At 40.8% G+C, this 15,147-nt stretch overlaps 1 protein-coding gene across 1 annotated transcript in view; it reads right to left on the bottom strand.

Moving 5' to 3' along the window:
• LOC139714301 (uncharacterized) overlaps positions 1 to 15,147 on the bottom strand; it is a 66,524-nt gene that overhangs the window by 27,387 nt on the left and 23,990 nt on the right. Inside the window, exons 20-30 of the mRNA XM_071626016.1 lie at positions 14,909 to 15,097; positions 13,964 to 14,083; positions 12,932 to 13,155; positions 12,126 to 12,210; positions 10,940 to 11,119; positions 10,108 to 10,224; positions 9,238 to 9,507; positions 8,393 to 8,548; positions 7,320 to 7,501; positions 6,139 to 6,325; positions 5,296 to 5,442 (exon numbers count right to left, since the gene is read on the bottom strand). Coding sequence (XP_071482117.1) covers positions 5,296 to 5,442; positions 6,139 to 6,325; positions 7,320 to 7,501; positions 8,393 to 8,548; positions 9,238 to 9,507; positions 10,108 to 10,224; positions 10,940 to 11,119; positions 12,126 to 12,210; positions 12,932 to 13,155; positions 13,964 to 14,083; positions 14,909 to 15,097 — 1,857 coding nt within the window. The remainder of the gene's footprint in view (positions 1 to 5,295; positions 5,443 to 6,138; positions 6,326 to 7,319; positions 7,502 to 8,392; positions 8,549 to 9,237; positions 9,508 to 10,107; positions 10,225 to 10,939; positions 11,120 to 12,125; positions 12,211 to 12,931; positions 13,156 to 13,963; positions 14,084 to 14,908; positions 15,098 to 15,147) is intronic.

The following is a 15,147-nucleotide window of genomic DNA, read 5'->3' as shown; positions in this document are numbered from 1 at the left end:
TCCTATTACTTAATAGAATCGAGATTAAAGCTTCGAACAGGTAAGTTCTCGTTTAATCTTTCTATTCTATTGCGTAATACTCGTGAGATATTACGTCAGGAGACTTTAAAGCCTGTGACGATACATTTTTCCCCCAGACATAACATAAGTTATGTGAATAACTGAAGCACCTACCAAGAGGTCATTAGTATTCTGCTACACGAGTGACAGCCTGCGAAAAGCTCATTTTGGCGTCTTTTGGCTTATTGTAGAAACGTCGAAACGTTCGTTCGTTTGACCATCCAGCCTGTTCAAGTACTGCAGTCACTGGTACATCACCCCTGGTCGCGGCTGAAGTTGATGCTGCTCGAGTGCTATGCGCTTTGTACTTATCAGTGTTGATACCTGCTGATGTAAGCACTTCCTTCAGCCAACGAGCAATAGTTTGTGATGATACCCTTTTGTGGGGTTTCTTGTAGCTGATGAATAGCTGTCGTTCATCCCCCCTGAGCATACTTGTTCTCTCGATATACTCTCTGAGGTACCTTACTACGCACAGGCGTCTGTCTGGAGGATAAGATTCCAGGGTAACCGAAAACCCAACATTCCCTGGTCGGTTCTGTTTGATCAGTTTTTCAAAGTGAAAAGTAATTGAACTGTTTCTCAATTGTAAATGATCAAGATCCATGAATTTCAGAGACTGAATCCTTTGCGCTGAAGTCAAAGCAATGATCATGCACAGTTTTAATGTTAATTTCTTCAGAGACAGCGACTTTGCTGGTGACATAATACGCAACAATCTAAAAACAGGACCAACATCCCAGATTTCTTTGTATCTGGGCAAGGGAGTCCGTAGGTGAAAAACTCCTTTCAGGAACCGACAGACTAAGCGATGTGTACCAACTGTACACGAAGCGTCAGTTAGTGTCAAGAAAGATGATAAAGCACTGCGAGCTTGGTTTATGGTGCTGTAAGCTGCATGTTCCACATGATAGAGTTTACTGAGGAATTTGAGGACATCCGTAACATCTGCATAGTAGCAGTCGATATTGTTCTCACGGCAAAACTGGTACCATTTTTTAATGTAGATATTGTATTGCGCCTTGGTGGAATCTCTCCAAGAAGCAGCCATGATGTTAATGATGTCCCTCGAAATGCCTTGGTGCTCTAGTGGTGTGCACATAGCCTGCAACAAATAAGATCAAGAGTTGCATGTAAGGGATGTGGTGTGTTCAAATTTGGGAGTGTTAGGAGTGTCTTGCTCCTGTGAAGCAACATAGGTTTCCCAATTGTCATTTCTCGCAAGAGGGGAAACCATGCTTGACTGGGCCAGTTGGGTACAATGATTATTCCATCTGCATTATCCTCCCTTATTTTTTGCAGGCATTTTGCAATCAGACAAAATGGGGGAAATGCGTAGAATTTCAATCCATTCCAATTGAGAGTGAATGCATCGACTGACACTGCTTCTGGGTCAGGTAACCATGAAACATAATTCTGTACTTGCTTATTCAGTCTAGATGCGAATAAATCAATTTCAGGTTCTCCAAATCTAGCAGTGATGGATTGAAAAATGTCCCTGTCAAGCATCCATTCTGTCCTGTCATCAAACTTTCTAGACAAGCGATCTGCTTCTTCGTTTAGTTTGCCTGGTAAATGTGATGCCGTTATCCACACATTGTGATCAATACACCACATCCAAATGTCTCTCGTAATGTTATTACATTCCACTGATTTCATTCCTCCCATGTTGTTTATGTAGGAAACTGCAGTGGTGTTATCCGTGCGGATGAGAATGTGCTCATCGTTAGCTCTACTACATAGTGATTGCAGCCCAAATTTTACGGCTAGTAGTTCAAGATAATTTATCTTACTGTCTTTGACATATCTTAACTCTTCTTCATTCCACCTACCCCCTGTGGAATTGTGTAGGTCAGTGGCACCCCAACCACTACCACTTGCGTCTGTACGAATTTCAACAGACGGATTGGGTCTTCTTAGTGGCATGAATGCCGACTGGACATTGGAAACCCACCAATTGAGTTCTTGTTTAGATTCATGTGATAACGACATTCTCCTGTCAAAGTGACCTCTGTGCAATCTTAAGGCAACAACTTTCTCTTTCTCTGTGGCCCTATAAAACAAAGGCCCATACTGGACTGCTGGCGAGGCTGCCACCAGCTTTCCGATCACTTTGGCAACTTGCCTAATTGTAGTGCTCGAGCTTAATCTGAGCTCTGAGCAGAGCATCTTAATTTCATGCATTTTTGCCTCTGGCAATCGAAGAGTCATGTCTTCCGAGTTCAAGATAAAGCCCAAAAATTGGATCACTTTTTGTGGCTGTAGTACAGACTTGTCTGGGTGTACTAGAAATCCTAGGCTTTCGAAGCCCTGAGTGACTGCTTTAACAGAGTTCTTTGTCTGTTCTACTGTGTCCCCAATAATGAGTGTATCATCTAGATAACAAACCACAGTGTGGCCTTGCTGCCTTAACATTGCCAAGAGAGGTTTCAACAATTTCGTGAATAATCGAGGAGCAGTGCTCAAGCCATTAGGCAGGGCCTTATATTGCCAATACTGGCCTTCCCAAATAAATTTGAAGAATTTTCTGTGAGATGGGTGGATTGGGACTGCATAATATGCATCCTGGAGGTCGACTGATGCCATGTAGGCATTTCTTGACAAGAGCTGTGAGGCAGTATGGATATTTTCCATTTTGAAATGTTGGTAAGGTAAATACTTATTCAGATCTGTTAAATCTAGTATGAGGCGTGTACCTCCATTTTTCTTAGGTCTTGAGAAAATATTAGAGACAAAGTCTCCTGTTTCTCTGGAGCATTTTTCAATGACCCCCTTTTCAGACAGTTTATTAATCTCAATAGATAGAGCTCTTCTATCAGTTTCAGAAAGCCTGTAGCTTCTTGGGGGTTTGTTTCTGGATGGTGGCAACGTGGCCGCAAATTCTAGTTTGTAACCATTTATGACCTCTAAAATAGATGGGTCAGATGTAACAGCTCGCCAATTATCCTGAAAGGCATACAGTCGACCTCCAACTTTGGGAGAATCATGTGGGGTTTCTAGAGTTATTTCATCTCTCACCTCTGTAAGGCTTAGCGTTTCCGTTGTGTGTGAGGCGCTGGAGGCAGTGGCTTCTTGTTGCCTTGTGCTTGGCTCTGGCGGTACTGCCTCGGGTTCCGCTCTAAAAAAGGCCGGTCACCAGTACCAGAAAAAGGCCGAGTCGCAGTGGCAGGGGCACGAGATCTGGACCAGCCTGCTTCCTTGTAGCTTCGGTGGGTAGCACTAGCGAACCCCGGCGAGGGCCTAAATCCCCTGTAGGGATGTGGGCTTGAGTAGCTCTTTCTTTGTCCCTTCATCACCCCTGCCGTAACTTTCTGTTCTTCCATAAGGTCCTTAACCTTCTTGCTGAGGTTGTCGCCAAACAGTAGTTTGTTGGTAGTACCAACCATATTCTCTGGCTTGCACAGCCTGGCACATCTTGAGTCTAGGTCTGGTTTGATTAGCTCACGTCGTAAGCAATTCAACTCAAAAGAAGAACTGCAAAGTAGGGCCAGCGCATCTTGTTGTGGGTCCGTGATGTTGCCCGATGGAAGTGAACGGACAAAGGCATTAATGCCCTTTGTCATTGATTTCTGAATTTTTTGTAGTTTCAAGTCTCTTGACTTTGTATGTGTCGGAAGATTGTCCCAAATGAAGGGGTTCACTTTTGGGGAATCCATAGCTTGGCAGTTACTGGGCAGAGCATATTTAGCTGCTGTCTCCTCTAGTGCTTTGTTTTCCAGTTGATGTGTGAGCAAATATGTAGCTGACTGAGCAATTTCTTCCTCTATCGGTTCCCCGATATCTGCGTTCACTGCGAACTTCGCCGCAATATGTGGAACTTCGTCTGGCATGATTGGGTAGCATTCCTCGTCATCCGCGATTGAATGCGTTTGCCCCATACCGGCGCCCGTGTATTCACAATGCTCGCCACTGTATGGCTGCTGTGTACTCGTATGTGAATACGTATCATCGGTAGTGTGTGCAGCCCGTGGCTGCGGTGTAACTGCAGACGTATGCAATACTCCTGTAGAGTTTGCAGTACGATTTTCCGCCGGTAATCGCTGAATAACTGACTCCAGCAAGTCTTCCAATTTACTCAGTCTAGTGTTCACATCGGAGCTTGTCGATGACTGGGTTTTTGCCGGATTTGTAGGTTTGCTCTTCTTTACTTGCGCTGTGCGCTGAGCAGGTTTCGATTTCCCGCCATCTAGTGTAGCCGTAGGGGCACACAGCTCTGTGAGCTTCCCCTGTGCGGCGGCTGGTTGTCCGCCCGTGGCGGCGTGTGAAGCTGCCGTGGGCTCACGTGGAGCGGCAGCGCGAAATTTCTCTTTCACCGAGATCGGCGAAACCGATGAATCCATGATTTGATACTCGAAACTGCTTTCGATGCTCGAAAACTGTTTTGTCTGCCCAATAGCAGGGTACAGTTCTAGTGTCTTGGAGCAATTTTACCCCAAAACACATTCACTAGATAGGCAAAATCCGAAGAAAAATGCCAGAAAAAACGGAGGGATAAAATCCTCCGTCCGAATCTCAGCATGCACGATGACGTATTGGTTCTACTGCGCATGCACACATGGCGGGCTCTCTCCTGACGTAATATCTCACGAGTATTACGCAATAGAATAGAGAAGTGTTATCACTTTCAAAACTACAAGTTTTAGCAATTTTCATTCTGGAGACAACATATAATACACGGCAAGTTGTAAAGCGATGACATCATAAACTCACTCACTTGCACATTGATATTGACTGTTCAAGAACTGTTTCGTGAAGAGTATCTAAACTTCACAATGTTATAACTTCCTTTGATTTTTGTCTGAATTTGATCAAAATTTCACTGTCGTGTTTTTGTTTTTTAAAATCTACATTTCTTTTCAGACTAATTCTAAATTGGTCTGTAATTGTCCCTTCAACAGAGTACTTGTCAGAGTTTATCATTTCAAATAATGTCAGGATTTCTCAGACATAACTGACGACATATTTACCACATACATATCTTTCAAGGTGCAACGTATAAAATGGCTTATGTCAACCTCACACGAAAGAGAAATGAGTTCAGGAAAGTGAGGTGAAGTACGCGTATGCTAGATGCAAGCGACATAATAAAATAATGTGCTCTTGGTGACTGGATACTAAACATGCTGGTACGTTATGATAATGGCATATTCTTGATTGATAGTCACAGACAAATATCGTGTGTACAAAAAGATGAGAAAAAGAAAAAGAAAAGCAATTGCTTATGTTTTTCCTCACCTAAACAGGATCTCATGTCTGGGAGGAGGGAAAACCCGTCAAAGCAGCCGCACTCGTACGAATAGAGTAAGTTGGTGCAAATCTGCTGGCAGGCTGGTCCGCCGTCCGCTTCTGAACGGTTGGCCCATTCGACACACTCGTCAAAGTCTTTTCGTCAGGGGAAACAAAGTAGAAATGGTGGCAGGGGAAGAGGAAGAGAATTAATACACCGTATGTTGTACAGTACTTCCAGCTGAAAAAGCATACAGCTTGTAGCTGGTGCTAAATTGTGCCAATGTCAGTGACATGTTCTGATGAACTTAATGATCTCCTGAATGAAGAAATGGATGTCAATACGAAAGTCATGCAGACAAGAGTTCCTACATGTTTGTGAAAGACTTCATACATTATTTAAAGATGTAAACATAATAGTCAACATAATACAATCAGAAGCTGATACAAAACGGGTCAGATATGGAACACAACCTAATGAGCTGAGGTGTTTAAGTACCGGGTATGATATATTACATATATATTTTTTTTTTTCAATTCATAAAACTAATAGTGTCTTTTGTTTTCTTTTTCTTTTGCATATGATTTTGTTATTAAAATTTGTGATAAAGATGCCATTTTTTATGGCTGAGGGAAATGAAAAAATTATAATCAATTCACTTTTCAATGATGTGGTAGCATTACATCCATCTTGAGGCCAATACAGTTTGTAGGAGGGTTTTTTAGTTGCTGCTGTTTGTTTGTTTTGTTTTTGTTTTTACTTACTGCCTAGTTAACCAGCTCACGACAGTACTTGTGATGGAAAGGCACAATACGTGTAGAGACTGCTATCCATCACCTATATCCTCCTACCTGCACATTTGAATCCATTGCCGACCAGTCCCTCTGGGCACTCCCCAGTCCCACACTGGTTACCGGTGCCCGGTGCTATGTTGTCAATGCAGGTGATACCAGGGAAGCAGGGGTTATCGGCGCAGGCATCGAAGTCCTGCTCGCAAAAGTCTCCTCCCCATGCCGGAGAACACTCGCACACAACGACCTGTCAGAGTAAAAAGATAAAGATGACAAGCTCATATCTCTGCTCAAAATTTGCTCTGAGATCATAAAATAGCATATCACGGTAAGAAAACAAAACTATTTGTTTGTTTTAGGGGGCCCACACCAATTTGAAATTCTTCATTTATTTTTTTCTTTTTGTCCAATGTATGCACAATTCCATCACACTGACCTGTGATGGTTTTGAGTCAGCCATAAAAACTGCATGAAGTACATGTAAATACCATGCTTGTGGCAATCTCAACTAGTGTTGTTTATGTATGTGTGTATATATGTATGTATGTGTGCGTGTGTGTCTTATGTATTGTTTGTGCAGGCATGAATATGCACATACTTGTGCACGCATTCCATGTATTCAATATGGAGTAATCCCATCCACGCCATGCAGGCAAATTAAAATGATGCTTTGGGCAGGTTTTCAAGCATCCTGTGGCTCTTCATACACATGTTTGTTCATCTTTGACAGTGACTGAAAAAAAAATATCCATGTAGTAATCAAAAACATACCATAAATCAACCTTTAGTAATCAAATTTTTCATGTGGATAACCATGACCAAACATGTCACTTTTCAAAAATATTTTCTAAGCCACTACTGCATGTGGGACAATCAATTACACACTCCCATTCTTAATAAGAAAATGGTTATAACGAAACTCTCCTCACAACAAAGTGAAAAATTCGGGTCCCAATATATCTATCCCAAGAGGTCTATATATCTCTACTATCTTTACACAATTCATTTGGTTACAACAAAATTTTGTTGTTATCCGATCGATAGGACTTCGTTATAACGGGAATAGATTGTATTAACCCTTTGTCTACAGGAACCGGGTGCTCTCTGTTTTGAAGTAATGGGAATTTGAGTAATCTTGGAAGCAACGGGTTAAGGTGTTGACAACATTTCTCTACGTGCTCACATATCTGCAATCATAATGCCCTCCCCATGACCATCAGTAACAGTCATCGATCACTCACCGCAAACCTGTTGTTGACAATGTCCGAGTTCTGTGTGTACTGGTCATAGGAACAGGTGCCGTTGTTCTGGCAGTCACACACCTTGACCACCGGCTGGACCTGGGAGAAGAGCTGACCGTCAGATGCCCGGATGACCAGGCTGACCAGGTCAGTAGATTGGGGAGTCCACACGAAGACTCCAGCTGTTAAAAAAAAAGACAGATAATACACAGAATAGTTGACCCTCAGCATTTGTTGGTTTCTATGACAATGGTAAAAAGAGTATGATTTTTGATTCCTCAAAAACTACAGTCTTGTCATGATAGTAGTCAATTCACACAAATGACAAAAAAAAAAGTATTGAAAAAAATGAAATCTTAGTCCACTGTATTTCTATTCAATTAGGTATAAACTCAGTATGAAATAGTATGCACATCTTTCATTGCATGAATCAAGAATGTCATTACACATCATTCATTTTCTTCAGATCTGCATACTGTAAAACCAGAAATTTTCACATACACAAATTTCAAAAGAGCTAAGATTTGTGAAATTAAAATGCACACAAAAGGCACTGTCCGGTAAGTTCTTGTCTACAGTACATGAATTGAATGCTAGGGGCAATTTACTAAAATTTCATGCCGCAAATATTTCTGTTTTTACAGTGTCAATGCTACAGCTAGGAAATTTTCATCTGTTTTGTTTTTTCCATGTATGGTTTGAGCAATGCAACATCTTCATAAGATATGAATATATTCTACATGATGTGCATGTTAAATACGTATTGCTTTCACCACACCAGAAACACTGCATTTCTTTTGGTTTTATGATACTTGTAAGCATCATGAATGCTTCAAACAACTGCAGCACCTTCCTGATAGTTAATGCTAACATCTGTGACTTTTACCATGCGTATGCAATATATTAGCAATGTGCAATAGGTATTTCACATCAAACAGATATTTTTGGAAGATTCACATGCAGTCCTATGTGCATATTCATTCTCCAAACATTATTTTTTCATTTACTGATAACATGTCCTATTCTTAGAGAACAGATTTGTTGACAAAAAATTGAAAAAGAAAAAAACCTACAAGAATCGTTGATCACGGCACCATCTATGTTATTCAGAAGGTCAAAGGTCACAACACCGCCTTCTGGGTCACTTGCTGACACTGTAAAGTTGACTTGGTCCCCAACGACTAGGTTCAGAGTGGGCTGGACGCCAGTCACGTTTGGTGGAAAGTTTACTGTGGGATGACAGAGAACAAACGTACACTCATTCACCTTTGTGTGGATAGGAGAGGTAGAACTCTTTCCTTCTTAACCGGTTCCATATTGAATTCTGAAATGTCCATAGATTTGATACACAGGCCACCAGGTTCCCGCACGGAACAGGTTAAAACACACTCAGACTCGTCCTCAATGGGTTAAATGCTCCGAAAAGAAACAAATATGGTGGTCTTAATGGAGAGGTACATGGTCATAAGAGACAGATGGCTAAAATGTTCAGATTTTCAAGTGATTAGTAAGCAAGCTCAATACTTGTCTCTTCTGGGAAGAGATATAACCAGAAGAACTTAGCAAAATGGAGAAATCAGTGACACAACATTTGCTTCTACGACAATGTTATTGCTCCAGTCTTATTTACTCCGAGGACTTAGGATTAAGGGTAGGGCTGGGATAGCATTTTAGGTTTAGTTTGATATGAGGATTGGGATTGCGGTTTGGGTTATGCTTGTGGGTAGAATTCATGTTTGGCTCTGTGTGTAGATATTTAATGGGGACAATCGTCACAAGAGCAAATGTCATGAACCAGAACATAAAGTGCAAATTGTCGTTCTTGTAATTTATGAGTGGGGTGCCAGACACACACTGATTTGTGCGCAAGAGTACAGAGGGTTAGGGGGAGGGGAGAAGGATTTTAATGATGTCTCACGCAGCATGTCGTTGTTAATGATGAAGTTCTCTTCCGTCTGTTTGGTGGAAAGGCCGACATTCTGGTCCTTGGTGGCCAGCGTGTCAAAGAGGCATTCCTCACTGTCCCCGCAGCTGGCGCGGGCCAGCGCCAGAAGGGTGGAGTTCGTCATCTCCGTCTCGGCGATGAGCTCGTCGAGGAAGACCGGCGTGAAGGAGGCGTTGTTGAAGGCTGCCCAGGTCAGGTTGCCACGGTCGTAGTCGAAGAGAGACTCAGAGGCGGAGATGCGCCCTGGGAATTGGGAACAGTGAGAGCGGTATCGAATTGATGCACTGCATTTACATGTACATAGGTTGGCTACCCATGAAAGGAATATGACTGTTTATGAATATGTATGATATCATAAAAGACAAACCAAACATCATGTTGGTGTGTAACAAATATTGACATATGCCGAAGAGACCAAATGGGATACCAAACAGCATAGTACTGTGTGCAAAGAAGGAAACAAGTAGTGCATATGAAAAAACACTGATACATAATGTACTTGTTTGCTTGTATGTATACAAATGCATATTAAGTTCTTGTGCGTGAATGTTTATGTATGTATACAGTCATATTTTAACTGCAACGTCTAAACATACAGACGAGTAGTCTCTTGATGCTGCAAAATCACCAAGCTCGGTGAAGGAGTGAAACTCCCTCCAATATCATCATCTATCTTTGACGATCAGACTATACAGGCCATTAAAAGTTGTGTCTGAATGTTTGGACATGGGCATTTTTCAATCTCAATTAATTTCTACCTGTAGGTCACACAAGGGACAGTTTAGTAAACCGGGATTATTGGCTAAGCGTCCAAAGTATCTTTAAAAAAATGGTAACACTCACATGTTTCACCAAACTCAAATAGGTCGGCATCGGTGTAATTGCCGTCTGCCCCAGTGGGTGGCTGAACCAATCCATCCGCTCTCACAAAGTCATTTGAAATGTCTCCATCCCAAACACCTGCAAAGAAGGGGTTATCCAAAAGGCATTGATGTGATATTGCACTGGAACAGCAAACATGTATGCCTACATATGCTCACATTTATATGTGTGATTCATTTTTTTTTTAATATGTGCCTCCTTCGTCTTGAATTATTTTGTCACTAGTATATATCAGTTGAGATATCAAGAAATCTGAATCATTAATTATCTATGACAACATATGTGTAGTTATACAGTGGTGTCCAACACACATATCACAAATTTACTATAAGTCAGCTAATAATTCTTCACAAGTCAAAAGCATTTAGCCATTACAGCCATCAGCATGTAAATAAAAAATTACATGGCTACACACCAAATACAGCCACAATTATTCATAATGTTTACATTATGAATAATTGTGGCTGATTTTGGTGTGTAACTATTCTGTTAATTATGCCATATACATGTACTTGTATAGTTGAAATATAAATTTATCATATAGATGGTGCAAAGATTCACTGGAACAAGTTACAATGAAATGAAACCACACATTGCCTCTGCTTCTCCTCCACCCTTCCCCTCCCCCCAATAAATAGCAAAATAAATACACGCATTTCCCAAGCCCTGAAATCGAAAAAAGATTAACCCGTTGAGAGCGAGTCCCGAGTATACCCGGGCAAGTGTTTACGGGAAATGCGTTTTGTAGCGCAATCAAACCGTCCTCAATGGGTTAAAAGAGATGATCTCATACCAAAGAGCCCTCTGGTGACTCCCGTTTTGAAGCTTTCGGGAGCTGAAAACACGATGTCCAGAAAGCCCTCGATGACACCCACATTGATGGACAACCCACTCTCTTGCCAGTATGCTACGATTCGAATCGTGCCGTTATCCAATCGCTGCTGCAGTGAGAACATCCCGCTGACATATGGACCTGATAAAGAAATGGCAAAAATTTTACTAGACAACAGTTGATTGTTTCTTCATCTCCTAGTATCTTCCTATATAGATCACTAGGTAGTGTTCCATTTTTTGTGTGTGAATTGGGACTTCCTGACAATTTTGCCAGTGGTTAATTTGAAATCGTAGAGTACGGTAATGAATGGAAAAATGTTCGCATGCACAGAGCACTTATGTTCGCATCAGAGTTGATATTTGTTTGAGTGTTGTTATCATCCCAATTAGTACCCAACTTGAAAAATTTTGCAAAAAGAAAAGCCCTGCAAAACTAAATGGCATTAAAGGGTGTGTACAGTTCTGGTCAAGGTGAGGATTTAGCTTTTAATGTTTTGCGAGATATTCAAAAACCACTCTATGAGATGTCAAAGAGCATGCAATTCTACAGGGTATCAAAATATCATTTGATGAAAATCGGTTTTGATATCCAAAAACAAGGTGAAACAAAGAGATCCTAATAAAGTTGTGGCATGTTGCCTTTTATTATTGGATATCTCAGCCATTTGAAAACCAATTTTCATCAAATAAACGTTGAATACTTCTTAAAATTACATGCTCTTTCATATTTCGTAAAAGGTTTCTCATTATCTCACTTAAGAATATTCAAAACATGAATCCCCACCTCAACCAGTACTGTACAGTCCCTTTAAAGAGTATATCTTCTCTCTTGTATTTCTATTCACTGATGATGTCTTTCTACCAGTCTATCTATCTGTCTATCTCTCTCTCTTAGAGACACACAAACACACACATGCACACACACATACAAACAAACAAACAAACATACATATGAATGATTCAGACGACAACCCTGACCTCCTCACATGGTACTTTTTTATTTTCATTTACAAAACACTGAACACATGTCTAAACATGACAACACAAATCAAAACTTTTCTACTTTACACAGAAGGCAATGCTTTTCATTCATCAATGAATAAATAAATAAATATATTATAAACACAAATATTTCCTTTTGTTACCAGAAGCAAGAGAGGATTTGTTGAACAGCACGCCATCTACATAGACATCAAAGTCCGTCCCCGTCTCGAGGAGTATCATCTCCACCTGTAGACCAATTCATTCACACGAGGACAAAACAAGCATTAATGAGTGCCAAAGGTCATACATGTAAAAATATTGATGAAGTTGTGCTCTTGCAAGTAACTTGCACACATGGACAAAAGAATAATATACATCAAAGCTTTACTCAAAGCTGTCATTGCCAGTATTTGATTGAAAGGATGTAAAGAATAAATTGTTAAGTGTGGGGAAAGTTGTCTTAGATTACTATTTAGGACAATGAAGAAATTACTCAATAATCATACTCAACATAGCATAATGCTTGTTCGGTGCAACACCTACAATACACATCCCCCTCCTACCTGTATGTATTTCTTTCAAGAATACTAATTTCCCTCAATGTTCCCTCCTCCATCCATTAAGGACAGTTTGATTTTGCTACAACACGAATTTCCCATAGATGCCTGCCCAAGTATATGCGGGACTCGTTCTCAAAGGGTTAAGGGCGAGTCCCGAGTATACTCGGGCAAGTGTCAATGGGAAATGCATGTTGTAGCAAAATCAAACCGTCCTCAACGGGATACGAATGGAGGGAGTTTGGCCGGATAATCATTTGGAAAAAAACATACTGACATCTTCAAAAGTACAGCATCATTTTCCCCAAAGTAATCATGGGCATAGCAAACATGTTCCATCCTTTTCGTAAAATGACAAACGTGAAGAATTATCTCTTTATAGATCTCTGAGGCAGAGGAGTTCCACTTACGAGACTTGAATTGACAGTCTGGGCGGCGAAACCTGAGAAGAACGTCGCCTTGGACAGTTGCTGCGTCTCGACATCCAGGGCCCGCATGGTACGACCCTGGAGTGTGAACAGTTCGGCAGTGCCGTTTATCTGCGGAACAGTGACCAGGGTGTACTCTCCGAGGCCGTTGAAGGTGTAGTCGTAGCCATCCAAAGTGGTGATGTGGGGGTCACCCAACATCCAACCTGCACGAATTTGTGATACGGCAGGTCCACTTTCATATTCATCCATCTTTCTATCTCTTTCTCTCTCTATCTATCTATCTAGCTGTCTGTTTGTCTATCTACTTTGTATATCTATCTATCTATCTATCTATCTATCTGTATCTATCTATCTATCTATCTACTTTGTATATCTATCTACCAATCTATCTACATCTGTCTGTCTATCTCTCTATCTACACGTGTATCTATCTATCTATCTATATATCTATCTACCTATCTATCTATCCATCTATACGTATCTAACTATCTTTCTTTATATCAATCTATCTAACTATCTGCAATGTATCTACACTCCCTACATCTTTTTTACACACACATCTCATTTATTGCAACTGATTGACAATTTGAATCACATCTCATTTATTCTACTTGGCTTATATTCCACTGTAAAAATTTCTGAGCAGAATTCATGATGCACTGGGAGAGTACAAATTGCCATGCAATACACGGGCCTGAAGTAAAAATTCTCAGTCTTTGGTTTTACTTGTACACACATAACATAAAAGCCATTATGCTTTATCAATCAAATTGCAAAATGTATGTGCAGAGTCCACATTACTGCACTTACCTTTGTGTCTGTACTCAACTACCGATGCCTTCACTTGTGAAACTAACCCTTACTGTTTTTACCAGGTGTCTCAAATGTTTGTCTGTCTTCACGATGAGGTGAAATGAGAATAAAGCTTTAAAATCGTGAATCTACAGTGACAACCAAAGCTTTCTTTGATCTACTAATTTATTTTCCCAAAGACAGCTTCTGGAGCTGTACCTGAGTTTGGTGGAAGGTAGCCATCGCAGCTTCCTGCTGGTCGCTTCTCAACATAGAGGTTGCAGAAAGCCTCATCATTGGCCGCTTGGCAACAGAAGTAGCGAGGGGACAAGTCAAACACTGTGTGAGGATCAAGAAAGGAATGAAAAAAAAATTATGTCTTGACTTCATGACATAGGGAGCAAATAGCAAATCACAACGATTGAAAAATGCTCTTTGAATATCATGATTTCAAGAAAACAACAGATATCAAGTCTGGTGTTTTTCCAAATTTTTCTCACAAGCATTTTTTTTAAACCTGTAAAAAGTAAGTCCGAGTCAGAGCATCTTTACTTCTCACGAACTAAAAGTTAACATCTGGATTTTTTTAAAACAATAAATAAGAGACTCATAACCTTTAAGTCATGTACACCTGTATATAGGGTAAAATGTTACTATTGTATTGCCCTGTACATGTAGATTCATTGTGTGTGTGTGTGTGTGTGTGTGTGTGTGTGTGTGTGTGTGTGTGTGTGTGTGTGTAATTATTGCACTAACTTGGATTGCTGTCAAATTTGGATACAGAATGTCTACAATTTTTCACTAAATCTGTACTGGCTTTGATGGCATGCTGTCCAACAAAGCTTTTAAAACCCAATGCCGGCCAACTTTAGGAGCTGTCAAACTACACTTTGTACATATTAGCCTCTGTGTTGATGTAAGAGGATCAATATGTGTGGGCTTTGCTAAAAAAATTTTGTCCAAGGGAGGAAAATATGCCTCCCCCCCTCAAAAAACAAACAAACAAACAAACCCCAGCTGCAAAGAAGCCTGAAACAAGTAAAATTTAAGAAATTCAATGACATGATCAAAATTTCTACTCCGTGATATGCATAAAACAGAGCTAAAAGGAAATGCATTGATTTAATAGCAGGACATTCTGTGTGACAGTAACAGGTGGCATACCAAACCAGTTTGTGAACAACTCAATGTCAAAGGACACGCCCCAGATGAACTGGTAGCGCTCCTCAAAGCTGCTGGTGAAGACTCCAGCTCCATAGCCAGGGATGAGGGACTGGTCTCCGTTGTAGCAACACCTCATTCCCGCCCCGTTGCCCAAGGGGGACACGGCGGTCTGCAGACAGAACGGCTGGCCTACGAGGGTACAGTGAAATGATATCATCCATGGTTTTAATAATCAGATT

The sequence above is a fragment of the Diadema antillarum genome, unplaced genomic scaffold, assembly GCF_040938485.1.
Source record: "Diadema antillarum isolate AM-2024a unplaced genomic scaffold, OU_Dant_1.0 seq00002227_RagTag, whole genome shotgun sequence".
In the NCBI taxonomy this organism is placed as follows: domain Eukaryota; kingdom Metazoa; phylum Echinodermata; class Echinoidea; order Diadematoida; family Diadematidae; genus Diadema; species Diadema antillarum.
The sequence above is the reverse complement of the archived record's forward strand: the minus strand, read 5'-3'. Positions and strand labels throughout refer to the sequence as shown.